The sequence below is a fragment of the Lygodium microphyllum genome, chromosome 1 (genome assembly GCF_053477565.2).
Source record: "Lygodium microphyllum isolate KBCC chromosome 1, Lygodium_microphyllum_v1.1.10, whole genome shotgun sequence".
NCBI lineage: Eukaryota > Viridiplantae > Streptophyta > Polypodiopsida > Schizaeales > Lygodiaceae > Lygodium > Lygodium microphyllum.
This window is the reverse complement of record NC_141135.1, coordinates 105,463,920-105,485,448: the sequence shown is the minus strand read 5'-3', so window position 1 is coordinate 105,485,448 and position 21,529 is coordinate 105,463,920. Positions and strand designations below refer to the sequence as shown.

The 21,529-nt window shown below is 38.2% G+C and overlaps 1 protein-coding gene across 1 annotated transcript; it reads left to right on the top strand.

Moving 5' to 3' along the window:
• Positions 1–9,256: 9,256 nt before the first annotated feature.
• Positions 9,257–21,097, top strand: LOC148041494 (syntaxin-32-like). The gene is made up of 6 exons (XM_087680184.1): positions 9,257–9,716; positions 17,649–17,887; positions 17,986–18,161; positions 19,251–19,292; positions 19,426–19,611; positions 20,387–21,097. The coding sequence occupies exons 1-6, from the start codon at positions 9,449–9,451 to the stop codon at positions 20,544–20,546; spliced, it is 1,071 nt and encodes a 356-aa protein (XP_087536310.1). The 5' UTR covers positions 9,257–9,448; the 3' UTR covers positions 20,547–21,097.
• Positions 21,098–21,529: the final 432 nt, after the last annotated feature.

Here is a 21,529-nt window from a genome sequence, read left to right as displayed (position 1 = left end):
TGGTCAAAAATTGTGTTCTGGATAAACCGTCCAAGTCCCAAATTTGCATGTCTGAGTCCCAAACTCAGTCGTTTGAGTGGGCTGTGTGACCGTCCAAGTGATCAAACTAAGACTCGGATAAGGGGTGCCCATCCGAGTGTTTGAGTTGGCCATGCGAGGTTGTTTGAGTGGGACTTAGGTGGCTCAAACATCCGAGTCCGAGTGGGCTGTTTGAATGGACTTAAATTACTCAGATGTCCGAGTAGTGTTGGGGAGGATTCGACTATTCGAGTCCTGGGGATGCCATCCAAGAGTGGCACAAAAAAAACATCAAATAACACAAAATTGATTGAAATGATTGAATGCACTACTTGTTGTTACACCCAGGGTTCTAACTTCATTCAACACAGATCAAGGAAGACTTAGAGTATACCTAGAACACATGAATGGAATGATTCCATATATTGCTACTGATGCTGCCCTCTTGGCCTATGGCTCTCTCTCTCTCTCTCTCTCTCTCTCTCTCTCTCTCTCTCTCTCTCTCTCTCTCTCTCTCTCTCTCTCTCTCTCTCTCTCTCTCTCTCTCTCTCTCTCTCTCTCTCTCTCTCTCTCTCTCTCTCAATCTTTTAGTGTTCAAATGAGCTCTCTTCCCCCTTTCTCACCTTTTCTTTCTCTCTTTCTTCCCTTGCTATCTATTTTCCTTTCAAGGTATTCAAAATATTTCATTTATTTATTTATTTATTTCTTTCTTTCTTTCTTTCTTTGTTCCATTGTTTCCGGGTTGTTACAAAGACTTATCTTTTCTTTCTTTTTTTCTTATTTTCCAAACCTTAATGCATCCTACTAATAAAAAATAACATACCACTAATCTAACTAATGCTCCTAAATCTTCCAACACCTAAACTATCAAGTAAAGGAGATCTAACACCCTCTAACTCCCTCATTTCCTACCTAAACCAAGCATTGTTTCAGAGACAAACTCTTACACAATTGCTCGATTTGGAGCATGTAAGCACTCAAGCTTGAATCCATTTGTCTTGGCACAATGTAACCAAAATGTTGGCGCTCTTGCGAGTATACCGCCAAGACCCACATACCACTTATTGCTTCAAGTGTTTCAAGCTAAGAGCTATGGCTACATCTCTCTAGCCATGCGTACTTTCTCACACATACGTAGTGAGGTTACCTTTGAATCAGATCTAGTTGCCTCCTTCCATGAGTCCACCGGTAGCTCCATGATCCACAATACACTTTCAAAAAAGCTCAATCTCCAATATCTAAGCTTCAAGCTTTGTAGCCACGCGTGCGAGAAAAGAGAAGAGAAGGAGAAGATGAAGAGAGGAGAATAAGAGCTTCTCCACGGTCCCTTACTCTCTCACACACACTCTCCCTCTCTCTCACACGCCCTCCCCCCCCTCTCATACACAAGAATGAAGCAAGAAGCAAGACACAAGAAGAGAGCAAGTTTGGCCACACACCAAGTATGAGCTTCTTCATTCACTTTTTAGCTTCTATACATGCCCTACCTCCTCCTTGGGTGACCATTCCTTTTTTGGTCCACTGCTATTCCTCCACTCTTTTTCCTCATTTTCTCTTAGCATGGCCTTAACCCTTGCCTCTTATTCTTTACAACTTGCATGGGAGAGAGACCGGTGCTCTTTTACAAAATAAATTACAATGTGCCTGGCACTTCTTTCCAAAAACATTAAGGTGCACTTATTCTTGTATGCTCCCTCTTACATTTAGAATTTTTTCCTACACTTTATGTCTTCAAAATTTCCTTACTATTCCTGTGTCCTCCATCTTCCCCTTGCCTTGGGACTATCTTCCACTTTCAATATTTTGGATTTTCGTATTGATCTTCCAAGGATTAATACTTTAACAAATAAAGATGTTGAGAGGGGAGCCTTATAAAAAAACTATCACTTGGAGTCGATAGCTTTATATATACTTTAGAGGCATGACAAGATTTTGGGACTTTCTATATCTCACAAGTTTATCTAGAAAAATATAGGTTTGCAAAACATGGATGTGACAATGGGATGCTTTAACAAATAAACATTGTTTCCAACGTTTTGTCTTCCCTCCATACCAAGCTATATTTGTAGCCATTGCCATCTTTGCTACCATGGAGAGAATATGAGGCTAATGCTAAAACAAGACTTAAATTAGAAAGTTGTTTACAAGCATGCTTCCATAGATAATTTCCTCTTTCTCATTTCAAATTTGCTTATCTTATGTCAACATCACTTGATAGTATTGTTATTAGAGGATGGCACTAGTTATGGGCTCTTTGTCAAGAGAACCAATTCTAAAGTTGCGTAGGGTATGGTTAGACTCAACGAGGGTTACTCAAAGTCACATTGCTAGGCCTCATACTCAACTACAAAGCTTCTAATTAGATGTTTCTTCTTCTAATATTAAATCTTTCTTTGAAATAGATGCTTCCTTTAAAGAATTGAAATCTCACAATCTCATAAGTAGTGTTTAATAAAATAGGCATGGCGTAGTGGAGTCAAGGGGCTCTATAATCAAATTAATTTGGTGTAGCTATCTATCATAACGTGTGAGTCTTTTCGCATGCTTGATGAACATCCATTTCTTTTAGATGCATGGTATATAGTAAAAATTTTGAATGCCTTTGTGTGCTATAAATCCAAATTTGAGGATTCAATTACAAATCTAATTGTATGTCTATTTAACAAATATGAGGGTTCAAACACCAAAGCTACAATTGAGACATCTAATAGTGATGCTTCTAAGGTTGTTACATTTGCTCCATAGAGATGGATCAATGTCCGGTGTGCAAAGGAGATAGCTCAGGGAAAAACCATCAAGAGAGTCTTGACCGCAATTCACAATAACAATCACTCGTGTGTTGAGATGGGTACCATCCACGCACATGACCTACAATGTTTGCATGGACATGTGGAGTAGTGTTGCACTAGCCATAGTGGTCTTACAACTCATCTCTAGTGTGTGGCACAACAGAATAATTTTTGGAGGGTTGGAGTCGATGCTGCAGTTCAAGGCTGGCTAGACATAGTTTCCAACATTCAGAAGGACACGCATGAGATATATGGTGAGATGTGGGGCATGCTAAGGGGTGGGCAAGAAGGTTCAATGTGTGGATGCAAGTTGATACCCCAATCATTGTTGCTTCAGCTTGATAAGTTTGTGCTAGAGGTTGCCAACCATGGGTCGTACTTAGGCCATTTCAATGCGGTCACTGTAAGGATCAAGGATGGCACTACTTCCAGGATGGTTGGCAATGTAGTCTCTATCATTCATAATATTCTAGCAATAGTAACATGATTGGTAGGCCACCTAGATTTCAACATTACTTTGTTGAAATCTAGATTTCAACGTTACTTTGTTGGTTTGAAGTAAAATCTTTGGAGATGTTTTGGTGGACAACTATTGATTTGAAACTTTACATTGTTTTCATATCTAATTCAAAAGGATTTTACATGAATATTTGATTTGCTTTCCTAGAGTTTCAACTTCTTTCAATTTCATTATTGGTGATTTGAATGGTTATGATAGCTCATTCTCTCTCTCTCTCTCTCTCTCTCTCTCTCTCTCTCTCATGTAAGTACTACATACATACATACATGCATGCATGAATATATATATATATATATATATATATATATATATATATATATATATATATATATATATATATAAAATGAATTACATTGTTTTCGTCTTTAAATGTAGCATATTTGATTTTCTGTCCTCACATTTCAACTTATTTCCTTTGTCTTTCATTTGTATTAGTTGTTGAAGTGTTAAATCACTCATTCACTCTCTCATCTAAGTACTATATGGGTGTGTGTGTGTGTGTGTGTGTGTGTGTGTGTGTGTGTGTGTGTGTGTGTGTGTGTGTGTGTGTGTGTGTGTGTGTGTGTGTGTGTGTGTGTGTGTGTGTGTGTGTGTGTGTGTGTGTGTGTGTGTGTGTGTGTGTGTGTGTGTGTGTGTGTGTGTGTGTGTGTGTGTGTGTGTGTGTGTGTGTGTGTGTGTGTGTGTGTGTGTGTTAGATGGATCTATGCGTGCACATATATTTTTATGTTTTTCAATTCAACTTTGCATACGTTTTGTTCACACACCCACAAAGAAGTGTGTGTGTGTGTGTGTGTGTGTGTGTGTGTGTGTGTGTGTGTGTGTGTGTGTGTGTGTGTGTGTGTGTGTGTGTGTGTGTGTGTGTGTGTGTGTGTGTGTGTGTGTGTGTGTGTGTGTGTGTGTGTGTGTGTGTGTGTGTGTGTGTGTGTGTGTGTGTGTGTGTGTGTGTGTGTGTGTGTGTGTGTGTGTGTGTGTGTGTGTGTTAGATGGATCTATGCGTGCACATATATTTTTATGTTTTTCAATTCAACTTTGCATACGTTTTGTTCACACACCCACAATATTCTTTGTTTAGGATGGCATCAACTTTACGTTTGTTGTCTAGGGAGCCAATCCTACAATTGTGTATGTTATGGTTGGACTCAACAAGAGCTAGTCCAAAGACATAGTGCTAGGCTTCGTACTCAACTACAAAGCTTCTAGTTATGTCTTTTTTATTTGCAAGGTCCAAATCAAAATGCTAGGTTTGATGGAATTAATGGCACACATCTTTCATTGAGTGCACTAAATCAAGTTGCTATGGTACCAATGGTTTTGCAATAGTTGAAGTTGTTGATGAGATATAGATGTACCTTGATGCGAGATATGCTTCGACATTCAAAGCATGTTGGGGTATTTCTGAGTACCAATTCCACAATGAGAAACTAGATGTCATACGTTTGTGTGTACACTTTTGAGAGAAAATATGGTCACTTTCCATGATAGTGACAATATAAGGCAAGTAGTTTCCAATTTCAACATGCAGTGAATAAGTTTGATTGAATAGTTTGTATGCAATCAAAGTCATCCTGAGGCCAATCTATTGTTGTATTAGGAGGTCCCCCAGCACGGGGTTTGGAATCCAACAAGGAAAATTTGGACAAAGTGGAAAAAGGGAGATGTTTATGGTCACATTTGCTTTGTTTCACCCTTTTTCGGTGAGCTTTACTACTTGAGAATGCTTCTCATGGAGTGCAAGGGGGGCTGTAAATCTTTTGAGGACTTGCATATAGTCGATGCAATTCTATGTCCTACTTTCCAAGTAGCTTGCACAATGAAGGGTTTGCTAGAAAATGATCAAGAATGGTGAATTGCATGGAGGAGGCCATGTAGGTTCAAACATGCAAACAATTGCGCACCCTATTTGCAACATTGCTAGTTTTTTGTGATCCTATGCATCCAAGCCAGTTGTGGGAGGGTTTCAAAATTGGCATGACAAATGATATAATGCATAACTTGATTGCTTCACATGGGCATATGCAATCTACTTAGTACTTGGCATTCAATTTGGGTTTATTGCACTTAGAGGACATGTGCCAACATGACCGAAGTTTATCCCAAATTGAAGGGATGCTGGACATTGACAAATCTATGATGCAAATTCTAGTAATCCTTTGGTCCACAAGGAGCTAGACATTGATATTGTGGGACAAAAAAATTAGGTGTTTTCAATGGAATCAAGTTTGAATGAATGTCAAAGAAGGGCATATTTGGTTGTACTCGATGCTATTGCCTTCGATTGTAAAGGTGTTTTCTTTTTGGATGGATCGAGTGGATCATAAAAAACATATTTGCACAATTACTTGCTAGCAAGGATAAGAGGGGACTCGAGAAAGTTGTACTAGCAACAACATCATCAGGTATTGCTGCATTATTGTTGCCAAAGGGGTGTACTGCACACTCGAGGTTTAAGATTCCACTTGAGTTGAAGAGTGCTTCATCTTGCAACATTCCAATGCAATGCCAGCTTGTAGAATTATTGAGGATGGCTAGTCTTACTATTTGGGATGAGGCACCAATGGTGCATTGATATGTGTTTGAGGCACTTGATAGAACATTGAGGGATATAACTGAATTTGACATGCCATTTAGAGGGAAGGTGATTCTTTTCAGAGGAGATTTTCATTAGATCCTACACGTAGTGCCAAAGGGTTGGTTGTGAAGAGATAGTGGATGCAACCCTTTGTCTTTCTTCTCTATGGTATCATATGCATGCTTTGTGGTTTTTGCAAAATATGCACATCTAGGTGCAAGCCATTGACAGTGGGAAACATGATTTTGTTGAGAATGGCTTCTCTCTCTTGGGGATGGTTGCAGTTGTTTGGATGGTGGTACCCACACTGCTGTTCCAACACATATGGTTTTGCATGATACTACCATGGATGATCTCATCATATTTACATGGATATCCATTGCGAGCAAGATTATCAAAGATGTTGACGTGTTGAACATGGTTGCCTTGCATAGAATGCCAGGGGATTAAAAAATTTGAATCCTATTAGGGGCCTATGCAATGGTACAAGATTGATTTGCAGACAATTTCATAGAAAAGTCCTCGGTGTTGAAATTATCACTGGTAGGAGAAGACAATTCCCTTTGTCAGGCTAGCTTTTGCTATGACTATTAATAAGTCCCAAGGTCAAACATTGGCCTTCTTGGGTCTCTATCTAAAGATGCCAATGTTTTTCCAAGGGCAGATCTATGTTGCTTTCAATCGTGTCTGTGAAATCTCCATTTTCCATAAAAGTTTTGTTGGAAGAAAAAAGTGAAAACTCCCTTTCAATCATGTTTGTGAAATCTCCAAATTCCACAAAGGTTTTGTTGGAGGAAAAAAAGTGCAAACTCCCTTACATCTACCAACATTGTGTACCTCGAGGTGTTGCAAAAGGCTAGATAAATTTACATTTTTCTTTAGTGTTTCTATTCAAACATTTCACATGGGATGCGATGTGAAAAATTGTATGTGCAAAAATTGTATTGTATGTAAAATTATGATGATTTCAAATACTTTCTTATAGCAAGCTATGTAAATTTCATCGCCCTCTCCTTGGAATGGTAAGCATAACTATCGACTTTTGTTTTGTTGATTAGTCTTTTGTATTGCAACGGATCATGGCCAATCCTTTGTCCCTAATGTGCATGTTGCAAGTACTAAATCAATGCTTGCTACGTCTTGAGATTCAATGGAAGTGTGCAATGTCAAAGATGCTATGAGAAAAACATATCCATGTCGCTTGCTTTCTTGGTGTCGCTCTATCGGGTATGTTCTACTTACTTCATTCTTTGAAATTCATGAAGCTTCTTTAATTCGTGGCCCATCTTGCCCTCAAATGTAAGGTTGTGATGTACTATTTAGAGATATGATCGAAATTGGTGCGTTTGCCTATTTCTTAGGTCAAAGTCTTTTGTAGCAATGCAAGAGGGGCTTGCAAACCCTTGCCCCATAACAAAATCGGAATGAGAAGCACGTCCTTACATCTCGAGATGTCCAAGAGCTATGGAGATTATGAGTTCATATTCTTCATCTTCAGGGTTTAAGAAAATTGAAGCTAGGGTGGAAAATTTGACAACTTCTATTGGCCAAGCAATGCAATCTTTCTCAAAGGAAATACAATTGCAGACATTGTGCTTGCATAATGTTTTGTGAGAGGTGAGAGGTGCACATCTTCACCTCCACAATGTTGTTGGTGAGTTGCGTTGTGTGAATTAAAATGTGTAGTTGAGGCACTTTTTGAGACAAGGCAGTCATGATGGACATTGTGCTAGGGAATAAGAGGCGTTGTTTAAGGGTGGTATAAAGCGTGGTTGCCATGTTGCCCACTAGTGAATCTGTCAAGCAAGTGTTGGTATTGAAAAATGAAGTGGTGCCATTGAAAAGATCCGTTCCTAGATTTTATGGATTGCTGACACAAATGAGTTGATGTTTCCATTTGAATTGAGGTGTGAGATGTGCTCCTCAAAAAGACTTGCAATTCTTTCTTTGTTGTTTCCTCATATGCACCCATTGGAATTTCTCACAAACCCTCTTTATATCTTCTTGCGAATATCATCTCTTATATTGTCTATTGCTAAGATCAGCAGATCACTATCATGAATGCTTTTTGGAGTGTCGATTCCACTTCAATAATTGGAAATGCTTATTATGATATGGATTTGCAAGTTTTGTTAGTTTCTAGAAATCAATTCATCAAAATATATTTTGGTTGAACAACAATATTAGTGACTTTTAAATCGTGAAAGGAAGGCTAGCTTTATATATTATCTATTTTATTCTTATGGATTTTACCAAATAATGCTTTCATTTGTAGTTATGTTTAATCATGTCTCTTACTAAAAATTGGTTTTTTTGCATTTGTGCATTCTATGATGTGATTGTTCATCTTACTTTGCTTGTGAGAAGATTGGTGTTTTCATACATATTTGTGAATAGGAGGTGCTTTCTGAAATTCGACCTCTCTTGCTTAGTTTTTCACTCAGATGTATTAAAAATCTATCATTTTTTGCTTACCCTCTTCTGATGTTTACCCCCATTTACAAATATTACGGTGTGTCAAAAACTCAACTACGTCTCCAAGAGAAATTCACATCTTTATTGTTGGATGGGCCATTACGTGTAGGAGCCTTGCTCGGTTTGTTGAGCGGTTACCAACTCTCTCCTACATGGAGTCCTCCAGTCTAGCATTTGTAGAGATTTAATATGGCTCTTATGTCCATCCTGCATGGTTGGGAGCATCATGAGTTCATGGATCATTCATGTCTAGTTAGGCTACATCAATTACGCCTTGGAGATATTGTGTCCAGTGAAACAATGATTCGCAGACCCTCTTCTAATTTTGGTGACTAAAATTACATTGTCTATTTCATTTGGTTTCTCCTTATGCACAATTCATGTGCTAACAATTGCTTTGTGTGTTGGATTCATGAAAAATGAACTTTAGAAAAATCGACAATTTCAACCACCCACGCAAAGAAAATATGCAAGCATCACCATTACATAATGTCACATATGTATCTATTCTTACTGACACTGCCCTGAAGCGAAAACAAAAGCTTTTCAAACATGCTTCTGTTTTTTCAGGCATGTTATATTGGCTTCTGTTTTTCTAGGCATGTTATATTGGCCGATGTCCTTCCCTTTCACTGCACTCCGAAGTACTATTTGCATTCTATTTTGAGAGAGCATTGAGAATGATTCTGTTAAAAGGTGTATTGTTCCTGATCTTGCAAATTTGTAGATGTTGGAGATGGATGCTCTTTGTTTTTCCACACAATGCACCTTTAAAAACTAAGTTCATTTTAAAAAAAAGAAAAAAACTTTTGACAACCAAACAAAGTCCGAAGCTTTGCACCCGCGAAACGTGGTAGAGGCCGGCCATGCCAGCTAATACAATCTAGCCTAATAGTCCGATACCAATACAAAATCTAGTCCCTCTGCCTTCATTCACACAATCTAGTCTAATAGTCAGTGATTCTTGTGGCAAATGCAAAATTGCAATATGATAATGGAATTGCCTGAAAAGTGGCACTAATCTTGACAATAAAAGAATTATAGGGAACTGCCATTGGAGATCCAAGAAGGAGAACGATGGCCGCGATCTCACAGGCATCGCCTGCTTCGTCCGGTGCCTCGTATCGAGACAGGACCTCGGAATTTAGAGCGGCAGTGGAGCGATTGAAGAGGAGCCTTGCGGGGAGCTCATCATCATCATCATCATCAGCTGCTGCTGCTGTTGACGGAGGAGTATCATCGGCGCTAGACAAGTCCTCCTTCATCTCCGATTTCAACAGGAAGGCCTCCAAGGCCGGCTCCGGCATCCATGAAGCTTCCAAGAAAGTGGCCAGGCTCTCAAAGCGTGCGTATCTATTTGCCCCTAGGTTCAACATGTTGTTATTAGAACACACGTTGCGCATATGGTATAATCAAAGTCACTCCCATCGCCCCTCGGATCAAGTTTAGTCATTGCTATTAAAACATTATCTGCACAATATGGTGTTATCAAAACACAATCTCCATAATATGATTTTATCAGATATACTTCCATTGCCCCTTAGATCACGTTTTGCCTTTGTTGTCAAAATACAACTTGCACAATAAGGTATAATCAAATACACTGTCATTGCCTCTCTGATCATAGGCAACCATTTGTTGTGAAAAACACCAATTAGCACAGTATGCTATGATGAAAAACACTTCCGTGGCGCTTGGGATCACAGTCAACACTGCTATCAAAGCATAATCTCCACAATGTTGTAGTATTATTGCTTTTAATGTCTGGCCAGCTGTTTTGACAACAGCCAATTTGCTGTTGCTGCAAAATGACTTGCTGTATATAACACAGAATGAAATCAACCAACATAAGGCAGTCTGTTGCGCCAGCACCAGCTTAGTTTGTAAATCTGTTTGTTCATTGTGCACGATAAGGATTTTCACCTTGTTGTTGTTAGAAGCCTAACCTTGCACATGGAATAAAGGTTAGGCAATTTGCATATCTGAAAGAAAACACGGAAATCAAATCAGTAAATGCTTTGAAACCAACAAGATAGGTATGTACCACATAATGCACAATGGGTCAGTAATTTTTTCTCAGTAGCTTAATTGTCATTTGGTCCTATATGCATTGAATATGCAAGTTCAGCTTGAATATCTTATGCTGAAACTCACTTGAGTATGGATCCTCCAAGACATTTAGTAGCAATTCATAATCATAATCGAATTATGCATAGCTTGCATAAGAAGCATCTTCTTTGGCAATCCATCCCCATGCTTGTCCACTTATCAAATGACTTGTAATTTACGAATCAATGCTTTTCAAGAATCTATCCATATTCAAATCCAACAAGTTGCTACGTAACTTGATCATTTACAATACACCAAGATTAAGAAGGCAAATATTGGATTATCCTTGTTCCAAGTCATGCGTAGTGACATTGTCCCCCCTATAAAGCAGCTTCTTTTGAATTCCTAGAAACATAGTTCCTTGAGTATTGCAATGATTGGTCACAGAAGTAATATATGCCACTCGATGGATCTTTGAAGTTCTTAACTCAAATCTTCATAATATCCAAGTTCCAACAATACCTTGTCATAACTTGGCACAATTCAACTGTCACCTTCAGCCTTCAATTTTTTAAAGCCATCAAATGGACATGTTAACAACAATGAGTCGTGGATGAGATAGGGTTAGCATTTCCATGAGTTCAACTTGTTAATAGATTAGTTAGTTCATGTGCGAGTTTGTGGATGTGGTTTAGTGGGCTGGGCATCTTTGATATTGTTATTTACGGCATTTATTGCTTGTCGGCCAGCCAACCTGACAGCATTTATGGCATGGATTTGGCCTATATATTTTGGTTACTCCCTCCTCCAGAGTCTTCACCACTTGCAGATTTGGGTGGAGAGAGGGAGCTGGTGCTAGCGCATTCACAGCCAATGACTCATGTTGGTTATGTATTGTCTCATGCCTTGGTATATGGATTCCATTTCTTGAGCATCTCTTTTCTTTTTGAGTTCTTTGTGTAATGTTCATCTTTCTTTTGCAATGTATCTTTGTTCTTTTCTTTCTTGTGTTTAGCAGTCTATTACAACAATTTTCCATGCTTCCATCACTGAATCCACTTTTGACATGGTATTAGATTTTAGGATCAAGATTCTTGTTGCTGTTTTCTATCGGTGTAGGTTTGGTTTTGGCTTTTTTTCTGCTGCTTGGACTTGCTCTTGCAATGATTCTTCTTTGTTTTTAGAAGCTAGTACGATCAACATTGACCTCAGATTCTCTTAGAGGCATCTTGGTGGTGGGCTTGCCACTCCCTACCTCCATGGTTCTCTTCTGGTGCTTATTGTTATATAGACTATGATGGGTTCTTATCATTGTATCATTATATTGTGTTAGATCGCCCATGTTTGAGAGAGGGTGTTAGTAGATTAGTTAGTTCATGTGCAAGTTTGTGCATGTGGTTCAGTGGACTTGGCATATTTATATTGTTATTTATGACATTTATTGCCTGTGGTCTAGCATTTAATGCTGGCTAACCTCACAACATCTATGGCATGGATTTGGCCTGTAGTGCTAGCGCCTTCATAACCAGTGACTCATGTTGGTTCTATACTGTCTCATGTCTTGGTATATGGATTCCATTTCCTGAGTATCTCTTTTGTTCTTAGTTCTTTGTGTAGTGTTTTTTTTCTTTTGCAGTGTTTCTCTTTTCTCTTCTCTCATGTTCAATAGTCTATTATAACAGTTTTCAACACTTCCATCATTGTATCCACTTTTGACACAACTCTCTTCTCTATTAGTAGATACGTATCTTGTGTGGTCATCTCCTGTTTGAGTCAAATGAGGGCATTATTAGCTGTGACGTGGTCTTTCAACTTTGCTGATTAGTTTATCTTTTGCAAACATCTAAGGTGGAGGTGTTGAGCTAAAAATGCATTATATGCTGATCAACTATATCAAATAGCCTCAAAATAAGCTTAATTAATCAAATTGCCGAACTTTCATTAAAAAAAATGTGTTTCTAGAGTGTGTGTCCCATAAGCTTAATTAATCAAATTACCAAACCCTAATTTGGGAGGATCCAACCCAATAATCATGTTTTTGTAGCTTGTAGGTGCTTTATTTTTGCTGTCCACGCCTTGTTTGTGGAGGATATCTCAATTCTAGCTGTTGTGTGTTGCTTTCCATCATTAGGCACCTGCTATCCAACCCCTTGTTGCTGTTGGCAATTGGTTTTCAGCCTGCTTATATTGCTGTTCAGCTGGGGGCTGTTTTCTACACTTGCCAGGATGTGTCGCTTGCTGCCACATGTCACAATCTCTGCATTTATGTAGTATGACCAGTTGAAAGGTTGTGTTTGTTGTATGCAATGTTGGCCGTGTTGCCACATCACCGTGAAGGCTGCGTTTTGCTATTCGGCCATGTCGATTGCCTGCTATGTTATCAATAATTGCTGCGTTTGCTGTCCTATACTACTTTCCACTTGTCTCTCTCATTGATCTGGCCATTGTCTATTGCTGTTAGATATTCTCAGAAGTTGTTTATTGTGTTTTGAGATCCATTAGAGTACAACACTCTCTTTTGCTCATATTCTTTGCCTTGTTCTCGAGACATGGGAGTTCAAGGTTTAGTATTCACCTTGCATAGTGTGTTTGTTGCATTATACATTGTATTTATTCATTATCCGGAGTTATTCATCTTCTGTGTTCATTGTCCTTGTGTTACCCCAACTCTAATTGTGTTTCTTTATTAGTTTGTCTGTTGTCGTGTAATTGTGTTTGTATTTTGTAGTCAAGTGTTTCTTTACATGGTATCAAAGCTATGTACTCATTAAAGAAACTTAGACCCTTGATTGGAAAGTCCATCTTTAGAAATAGGAACAATAGAGAGAATATAATATCAAACACTTTAATACTAGCTCACTCTCCAAAGGAGCCTATGCTGAGAATTGAGCAAAAGTGGGTTCCACAACTTATCCTACAAGGTTCTAATATAGGTGGAGATGCTTTTGACTACCTTGGAGAAACAATATCTTATTCTCTTACATATGAGAAGCTGCAATTGATGATGACTCACAGAACCAAGAAGATTGAAGAGTTGGATAGAATAATAACACTTTGACAATAGCTTATCAATGAAGATATATATAATTTATTCCCTTTAGATGTTGTGTATAAATTTAATGATGTTGCAGGGTTGTCGAAACCTCCATTAGAGATGGCCCTCCCTATTGGGGAGAGAGATCTAGAGTATACCTCTTTCTTTCAGACTCAAGTTACAAAAGTTTCTACTTCTGTCCTTTCTTTCTCTTTTACTTCTACTTCTTTATAGTATTTTGGTAAAGATCATGAGAAAGTTGAAGTTCCCTATGTTGATTATGGAAAAGGTTTCCTTGAAGATCAATTCTTGTATGTTAATACACAATGAGAAGATTATAAGAAAAAATATTATAACTTTTCTTTCACATTTCCTTCGTTGGATTATGTTTCTCAAAGTCAAAATGAATTTGGTGTTTTCTCTTCAATGCATTCGGCATCTTCATCATCATCTCAATTTTCATAATTATCTACATCCACGTCATTTATGCCTATATTTCAAAACCGACCCATTTTACCTACTTCTTTCATTGCATCTCCATTATCATTCATATCATTTACATTTTCTTTTTAGACACCCCTCGTGGAGAATATCTCAGTTCAAGCTGTTGCCTACTACTTTTCATCGTGAGATGCATGCTATTCAGTTCCTTGCTATTGTTGGTGATTGGTTTTCAGCTTGTTCGTGCTGCTGTCCTAGCTAACTGCCAAGACCTGTCACTTGCTACCACGTGTCACAATCTGCATTTACGCAGTGTAACCAATTGAAAGGCGGTGTCTTGCTGTTTGTAACATTGCTTGTTACAAGGACGTGAATTTTAGTGCTTTGCTTAGCATTTGATTAAAAGTTTATCAAATGCGCTAATGTGACTTGCACAAGTGAGATACAAGTCAATTATTTCATAGTGTGGAAAAGACCTTGAGATATCAATTGGTGTCAAAGGCAAAAGTTGTAATAAGTTATGCCTGATAGGTATTAGGTGGTACTTAATGTTAGATTTTGGCCTAGACCAATTTATTAGCCACTAATGTTAGTGGTAACATTAGAGAGTAGGTATTAATTAATTAATTAATGTGAGTAAGGATCAATAATTGCTCAACGATACTTGGAAGACAAATTAGCAAAGCCAATTTAATTATTCATTGATGAAATTAATTTTTTGAGCACTACAATAATTATTAAATTAATTTTTAGAATTAATATTTTGAAAGTTGGATAATGTTGGAAAATGGGATCAGAAGGCTGTCACTTGGATAATAATTATTAAATTAATTTTCAAAAGTAATATTCTAAAAGCTGGATAATGTTGAAAAATGAGATTAGAAGGCCGTTACTTGGTAGAACTTCCCCATGCTAGTGGAAAAAACGCTTTTAGGGGTTGGTGGAAGTCTATTCCAGCCATTGTAAGAGAGAAAGAGGTTGTTAGAGAGCTAGGAGAGGTTGTTGATGCGATTTATAGCCGCCAAGGATTGGTCCTACAGTATGTGATAGCAGTTTGGAGCCCTCCAGGGGCAGATACAGCAGGCCAAGGTTTTTTGTGCAGATGATAGCATATAGGAGGGGGCAGTAGTCTTTTGGTGGCCCTAAGCTGTAGGTGACAACTTCCATAGTTTGAGTATGGCAGCAATAGCTTTTCAGCGTTTCTCACAGTGAAACTTTGAAATTTCTCTCTATAACATTCTCTCTTACCCCCTAGGCATCTCTTAAGTTATCTCAGTATTTTTCAGCAGTTTGAGCCGTCAGAGGTAGATATTTCAGTCAATCTCTATTGTAAATCCTAATTTTACAGCAGAAATTAGGGTTTCGACAGCCGCCTTGGGATATGTGCTCAGAATTGAGAGCCTAGGACTTGAATTTCAATAGTTGAAATTGAGGAATTTCAGAGAGATTGAAGAGGCCAGCTAGCCAATATTAGATTTGGGGTTGAATTCGTCTTTCAAGAAGCAAGGTGAAGGCCAATCCCCAAGCAAACCAAGGGGCAAATTGGTTTGGAGGCTTGCTGGTCAGTTTTGACAAGAGGCACTTGGATTAGTGGAGGAGGTCAAAAGGATCTAAGTTGTATTCCATCCATTTGCAATAAAAGTTAAAGAAATACCGCGAGGGGCACCAATTTTGGGGCCAACAGGCTATCCAATATAACAAGATTGTATGGTAAAGTGTGCATTTTAGTTTTGTGAAATTCTTAATTGCTGTAATTAAGTGATTAATTAGGTTATGTACCACCCTATTTGAGAAGGAAGGCTGGTTTCATTGCTTGTGTTGCCATGTCATCGTGAAGGCTGCGTTTTGCTGATCAGCCATCTTGACTGCCTGCCATGTCATCAGCAATTGCTGCGTCACTGTCCTACATTGCTTCTTGCGCATCTGTTCATTGATCTAGCCATCACAAAGATGTGTTTGTTGCTACCATACATTCTTGGAGGTTGTGCACTGCATTTAGAGATCTATCAAACTACGACACACTCTTCTGCTCATACTCTTAGCCTCGGTCCTTCAGACGTGGGAGTTTGAGGTTTAGTATTCACCTTGCATAGTGTGTTTGCTACATTGTGCATTGTGTTTATTCATCGTTTAGATTTATTCATCTTTTGTGCTCATTGTCTTTGTGTTATCCTAACCCTAAGTATGTTTCTTTATCAATCTTTGCGTTTGTCATATGATTGTATTTGTATTTTGTAGTCAAGCATTTCTTTACAAGAGGCACTTCCTATATATGGCCTTCTCTCAGCCCCTTTGCATGTCATATGATTGTATTTATATTTTGCAGTCAAACATTTCTTTACAAGAGGCACTTCCTATATATGGCATTCTCTCAGCCCCTTTGCATGGCAATGATAGGCAGCGACACTGGGCAGCCTCTTTCATCATGTTCTAGGTACGGATTTGTGCAACATGGCAGGGTAGACATTTCTTCATGGATGGGCAGTCCCAAGTAGTAGCATTTTGACCAGTGGCAGATTTTGACCAGTCCGACCTGCATTAAATCCAGGTTGGCCAGCTGTTGGTGGCCAGTTCTCTAGCTATATTGATGCCTACTAGTTGCATGCATAGCCAGGATATCAGTAATGACATAGTAACATGTATTTGAAGAATGGATAACACCTTCACCTTGTTTGCTCACATATATATATTTTTCATGTGTAAGAGGGTGCCATGTAGAGTTAGTCACAGATTGAGTAGAAAAGGGGTGTGCCTTATTGCGGAAAATTTCATAAATCAGGGTATTTTTAAATAGGCCTTGAATACACATGCTATAGAGGATATATGTATAATGAACCCCCCAAGATTTGATCTAAGTCTCTTGGATGAGAACATGGTGGAGGATGTGAAGTCTCTACCTTGCTCATGGGAGGAATTTGAACTCATATTGACTAATAATATTTTAGTATATTGACTTCTTCTCAAACAACAACAATTTGAGGCTAATTCTCATGCTATTGAATACATCCATGGATACAAAGTTTTTATTTTATAAGTCTTCTCTTTTAGTGTTCAAAATTTAAATAGCTCTTAAAATGCTCAAATTGTCATAGTTTTCATTTTGTAAGTCTTCCCTTTTAGTGTTCAAAATTTAAATAGCTCTTAAAATGCTCTAATTGTCATAGTTCTTTTTGAAAGTTCTACATATGATTGATTAAAGTTGTAAAAAGTACAGAACATCTTTCATGCCATCCCTACCAGGTTCTAGGCACACATAATGTGCATCATAGTCAGCAGCTGAGCAGAGAAATGGGATAGGTTTTGGAAACGACTATGTTGTGTATTGTTAAAATGCTATAAGTTCTGTTATGTGTGCGCATAGGATTAATTAATATGCATGCTAGATGGCTAGTTTCTGGCAAGACACCGCTCCATGCCAGGCACAAAGGTCATTGAAGACATTGATGATACACACATAGGGCCTCTCTAGAAGCTTATCGTTTTGTGGAATGAAGGAAAAACGTGATTTCTTGGCATTTTGTATTGTTTTTTTGTATCACAATGTACACATAGGGCATATCTAGAAGCTTATCCTTTTGTGGAATGGACAAATGTGACTTCTTGGCACTTTGTATTGTCTTTTTCTGTGTCTAGTTGAGCTATTAAGAGATCCCTTTGTATCACAGTTCTTCTGTGGCTACCAATTATGTGTTTTTAAGAAATACAGGTTTTATAACGGATGTCATCTTAAACCATTTTATTGGTTGTCTGTAGTAACAAAGCGATCCTCCATGTTTGATGATCCGGCTAGAGAGATTCAAGACCTGATAGCTCTTCTGAGGCAGGACATGACAGGGTTAAATGCCTTGATTATAGAGTTGGAGTCCATCCTTGGAAACACAAATTCCTCTAAGGATAGCATTGAGCATTCAAAAACAGTTGTTTCGAATCTTAAAGGAAGGCTTTTGCAAATTACTAACGAGTTCAAGGAGGTTTTGACTATCCGCACTGAGGTGATGGAGTTAAGGCAAGCCTGAACATTTTGTTTTGCAAATGCTCCTCACTGGATTGAGCATTATCCCTTTATTTTGACAACTTCCCTCTGTTACAGAACCTCAAGATTCATGAGAATCGGAAGCAGCTTTTTACAGCCTCAACTTCTGGTGAAAGAGGAAATCCTTTTGCACAAACGTCTCCAGTAAGGCATAGTCACACGGATGTAATTTCAAGCAATTCAGTCCCTCCTTGGGTCAACAATAGCAAGCCTGCCCAAACAGCTCATCCAAGGTGAATTCAAATGTGATTCTGTAGTGTGCTTGGCAGCTTCTAGTGTGCCTCCCTAGATGTCAAGTTCCAAAGAATCTGTTTGATCCGGCTCTGTTGTTGCAGTTGCTGAGTGCGTTAAATAATTTATGTGCTGGATAGTGTGGGATTTAAATTGATTTTGACCTCAAAACAACCATTTTTACACTTTCCCATGTAGGAGATGTGCAATGAATCTGTTTGACCTGGCTCTGTTGTTGCAGTTGCTAGAGTGCGTTAAATGATTTATGTGATGGATGGTGTAAGATTTAAATTGATTTTGACCTCAAACAACCGTTTTTACACTTTCCCATGTAGAAGATGTGCAATGAAAGTTTGTTTGCTGTGAAAGAACTGTGTAGTGATGGAATGAGCTACATTTGCTTCAGCATGTAGAAGGATAATGTCCACAAAGGGGACAAAAGCTGATCAAACAAAAAGTGTAACATTTGATGTTACGTGATGTCATCGTAAACAGATATATGAAACAAAAGATAACAAGAAAGAAGCATTGTCCATCCACACTAGGCAAAACTGAGTGCTCATGCATCTGGATATCTCTTTGAGCATATATCTAGCCTAATGTCCTGACTTAACATTCAAACAAGCTGTATTTGGGCTCAGTATGGTTGTGGGTGCCTAACCTGTAGAATCTCTTGCATTCATACTTTCCTGGTCAGGTTGTTCTTTTTGGAAGGTGCTGTTGGTGAGCATATATAAAGGAATACAAGTTCTTACCAAAATTGCCTGACAGCGATTAAAACTGTTTTGGCTACCTTGAACATGGTTTCGAGGTCAACTTCAGATCATGAAGTGAATTGATACAAATAATCGACTGAAGCTGATCGTCTACAAGCATTGATCATCTGTCATTGGAGTGGGAGTTACTTTGTGAAGTTTTCTATGGTTTAGCAATGTAGAAGAACAGGACCTCCTTTTGTCTTTTGGAGTAAAATGCTTATATCATAGGAAATGTTCAAAATGCACATTTTCTCTAACATTTTTGTCAGACACACGGTTCCATCACTGCAGGCAGCAGTGTCTTACTGACTCAAATTTTATTGTTGATTGTAGTGATGATGCAGTGCATGGCACATCACGAAGTACCCATTTGAGGTCCGAACTCTTTTTTTGGCTCTGTTCAAAGTTACATTCATTTATAAATGTTCAACCATTCTCACAAGGTCTGCCTTAATCCAGCCAAAGACTGAGGGACTAATGGTAGATTATTTCAACTGGATTAATGCAGGAGGCGAACTGGGGCAGGGTCCCTACCCCTCATGCCAAGTCAAATGCAAATGCAGGAGGAAGTGCAAGATCATGCACATGGGAGATCGAGTGCTTTACAGAGTGTAGAGACCACAATAACAGAGCTAAGTGGAATGTTTACACAACTTGCTACCATGGTTTCACAACATGGTGAATTAGCAATACGGTAAATCTCTAAAAAAGATATTCTAAGGTGTTAAAATTGACTGAAGGGTAATAGTATCTTCTAGATAGCCATAGTTTACACTTCTATGGAAGAGCATGACTCTTGATGCTTGAGATGAATCATAAAACACTGCACTTCGTTTTTTAGAGTGTCTTCTCCATGGAACTTGATGTGCATGATGTTGATATAGTTTCAGAAGTGCATTGACCCACAGTATGAGCAGCAGGCAGGTATAAGTTAGAACATCCTAGAAAGACTCTGTTCTTAGGTGGTAGTTATTTCATCATTTCCTCCTGTGCCAATTGTCTTAGCAGTTGAGTTGTTGATTTAATTATGGAGGATGAACACACTTCTCAATAGCTGGATACATCAGCAAGTGAACACATTACTGTTGCCCTTTTGTTTGAAGGATTTTTAAACCTCCAATTCTCATCAATCCCCTTAAACTGCTTTTGGCAGCATTGTCCATTTTAATGTGTTACACGTAACTTGTATCCTTGTGTCATGAAAATGAGTCTTAATGCAAAATTCCCACTCCAGAAAGAAATGACTTACTCTTCAAGCACATTGCTCCCTAGTCAAAAAGATGTACCCTGTCGCTGTTTACTTGTGTTTGTGGAGACTATTATTAAAGATCTCTGTATTTTCAGCCCTTCTTAGAAGCACTTCTGTTCAATGCTTTTTTCCCATTCATTTAAAAGGAAGTTTATTTAAGGAACCCTGACACATCAGTATATGATCTCAATGCTGACATATGCATCTTTTCTGTTTTCAGAATTGATGACAACATGGATGAGACGCTGACCAATGTGGAAGGAGCACAAGGGGCCTTGGTTAAGTATTTACATCATATATCATCAAATAGGTGGCTCATAATCAAAATTTTCATAGTTCTGCTCATTTTCATGATTGTATTCATTGTATTCATTTCGTGAAAATACATGAAATGCTGAGTGTAGATCATAGTTCTGCACAAAAATTTTGTTCATGTTGCTTCTAATTTTGTGCGTCTTACAGAAAATGTGGCAAGAAATATATCTTTGCAAGGAGCATAGTTTATAAATTAAAATAGCATTAACTGGAGGGTTGATCATTTATTGACTAGGAACAAGGCATGCCATCTATATTCAAACTCAAGACGTTTGCACATTTAGATGAGATAACGTGTTTGGTCTTTACAAGGCTGTGCCAGAATGGAAAAAAATCAGATCAGAAAACTTTGGATATTTTCAGAACCGAAATAAGCATCTTGGCTGGCTAATTTTTGATTTGGACAAGACTGTAGACACTGCTTTATGATGAATCTTTGACATTGACTTTGGCTTTTAAAAATGTGCCTAGCTTGTAATTGCAAATCAAAAGAAGACTTCTGAAATCTGAGAGCTGATCTCAATGTACTGATATCAAGTAACCAAGGCTACTAACCTATCTGTATGCAAGTGTATGTATATATTGAACAAGAAAACATCAATTGTGCAGCCATAAACTCATTCTATGTGTCTTGAATATTTCAGTGAGGCCAAAAGAAACCTAAAATAGGAAAATGCATTCCAATTAAGTCAGCATGCCATAATGTGGATGATTTTGAAATCGATGGTAATTTGATGTAGTAGCATTGTTAGAGATGTTGTACAAGTGAAGGAATATATGTGTATGTCTGTGCACACTCTTTTAAGTGCATGTGCAGACATGAACATTTACCACACGTGTACCATGTAAGTACAATTTATTGTGAAACCTTGTTATTAAGGTATGATATCAATCTTATCACTTGAGAAATCATTCTGTAAGCTTGGGGGAAGCATATGTAATTGCTGAGAGGATACATCTTGATTTGGTGCTTGTATTTGAGAGCAACAAAATTTAAATGATATAGATGTTTGGCAAAACTGTTTGAGAGCAACCATACCTAATTGAC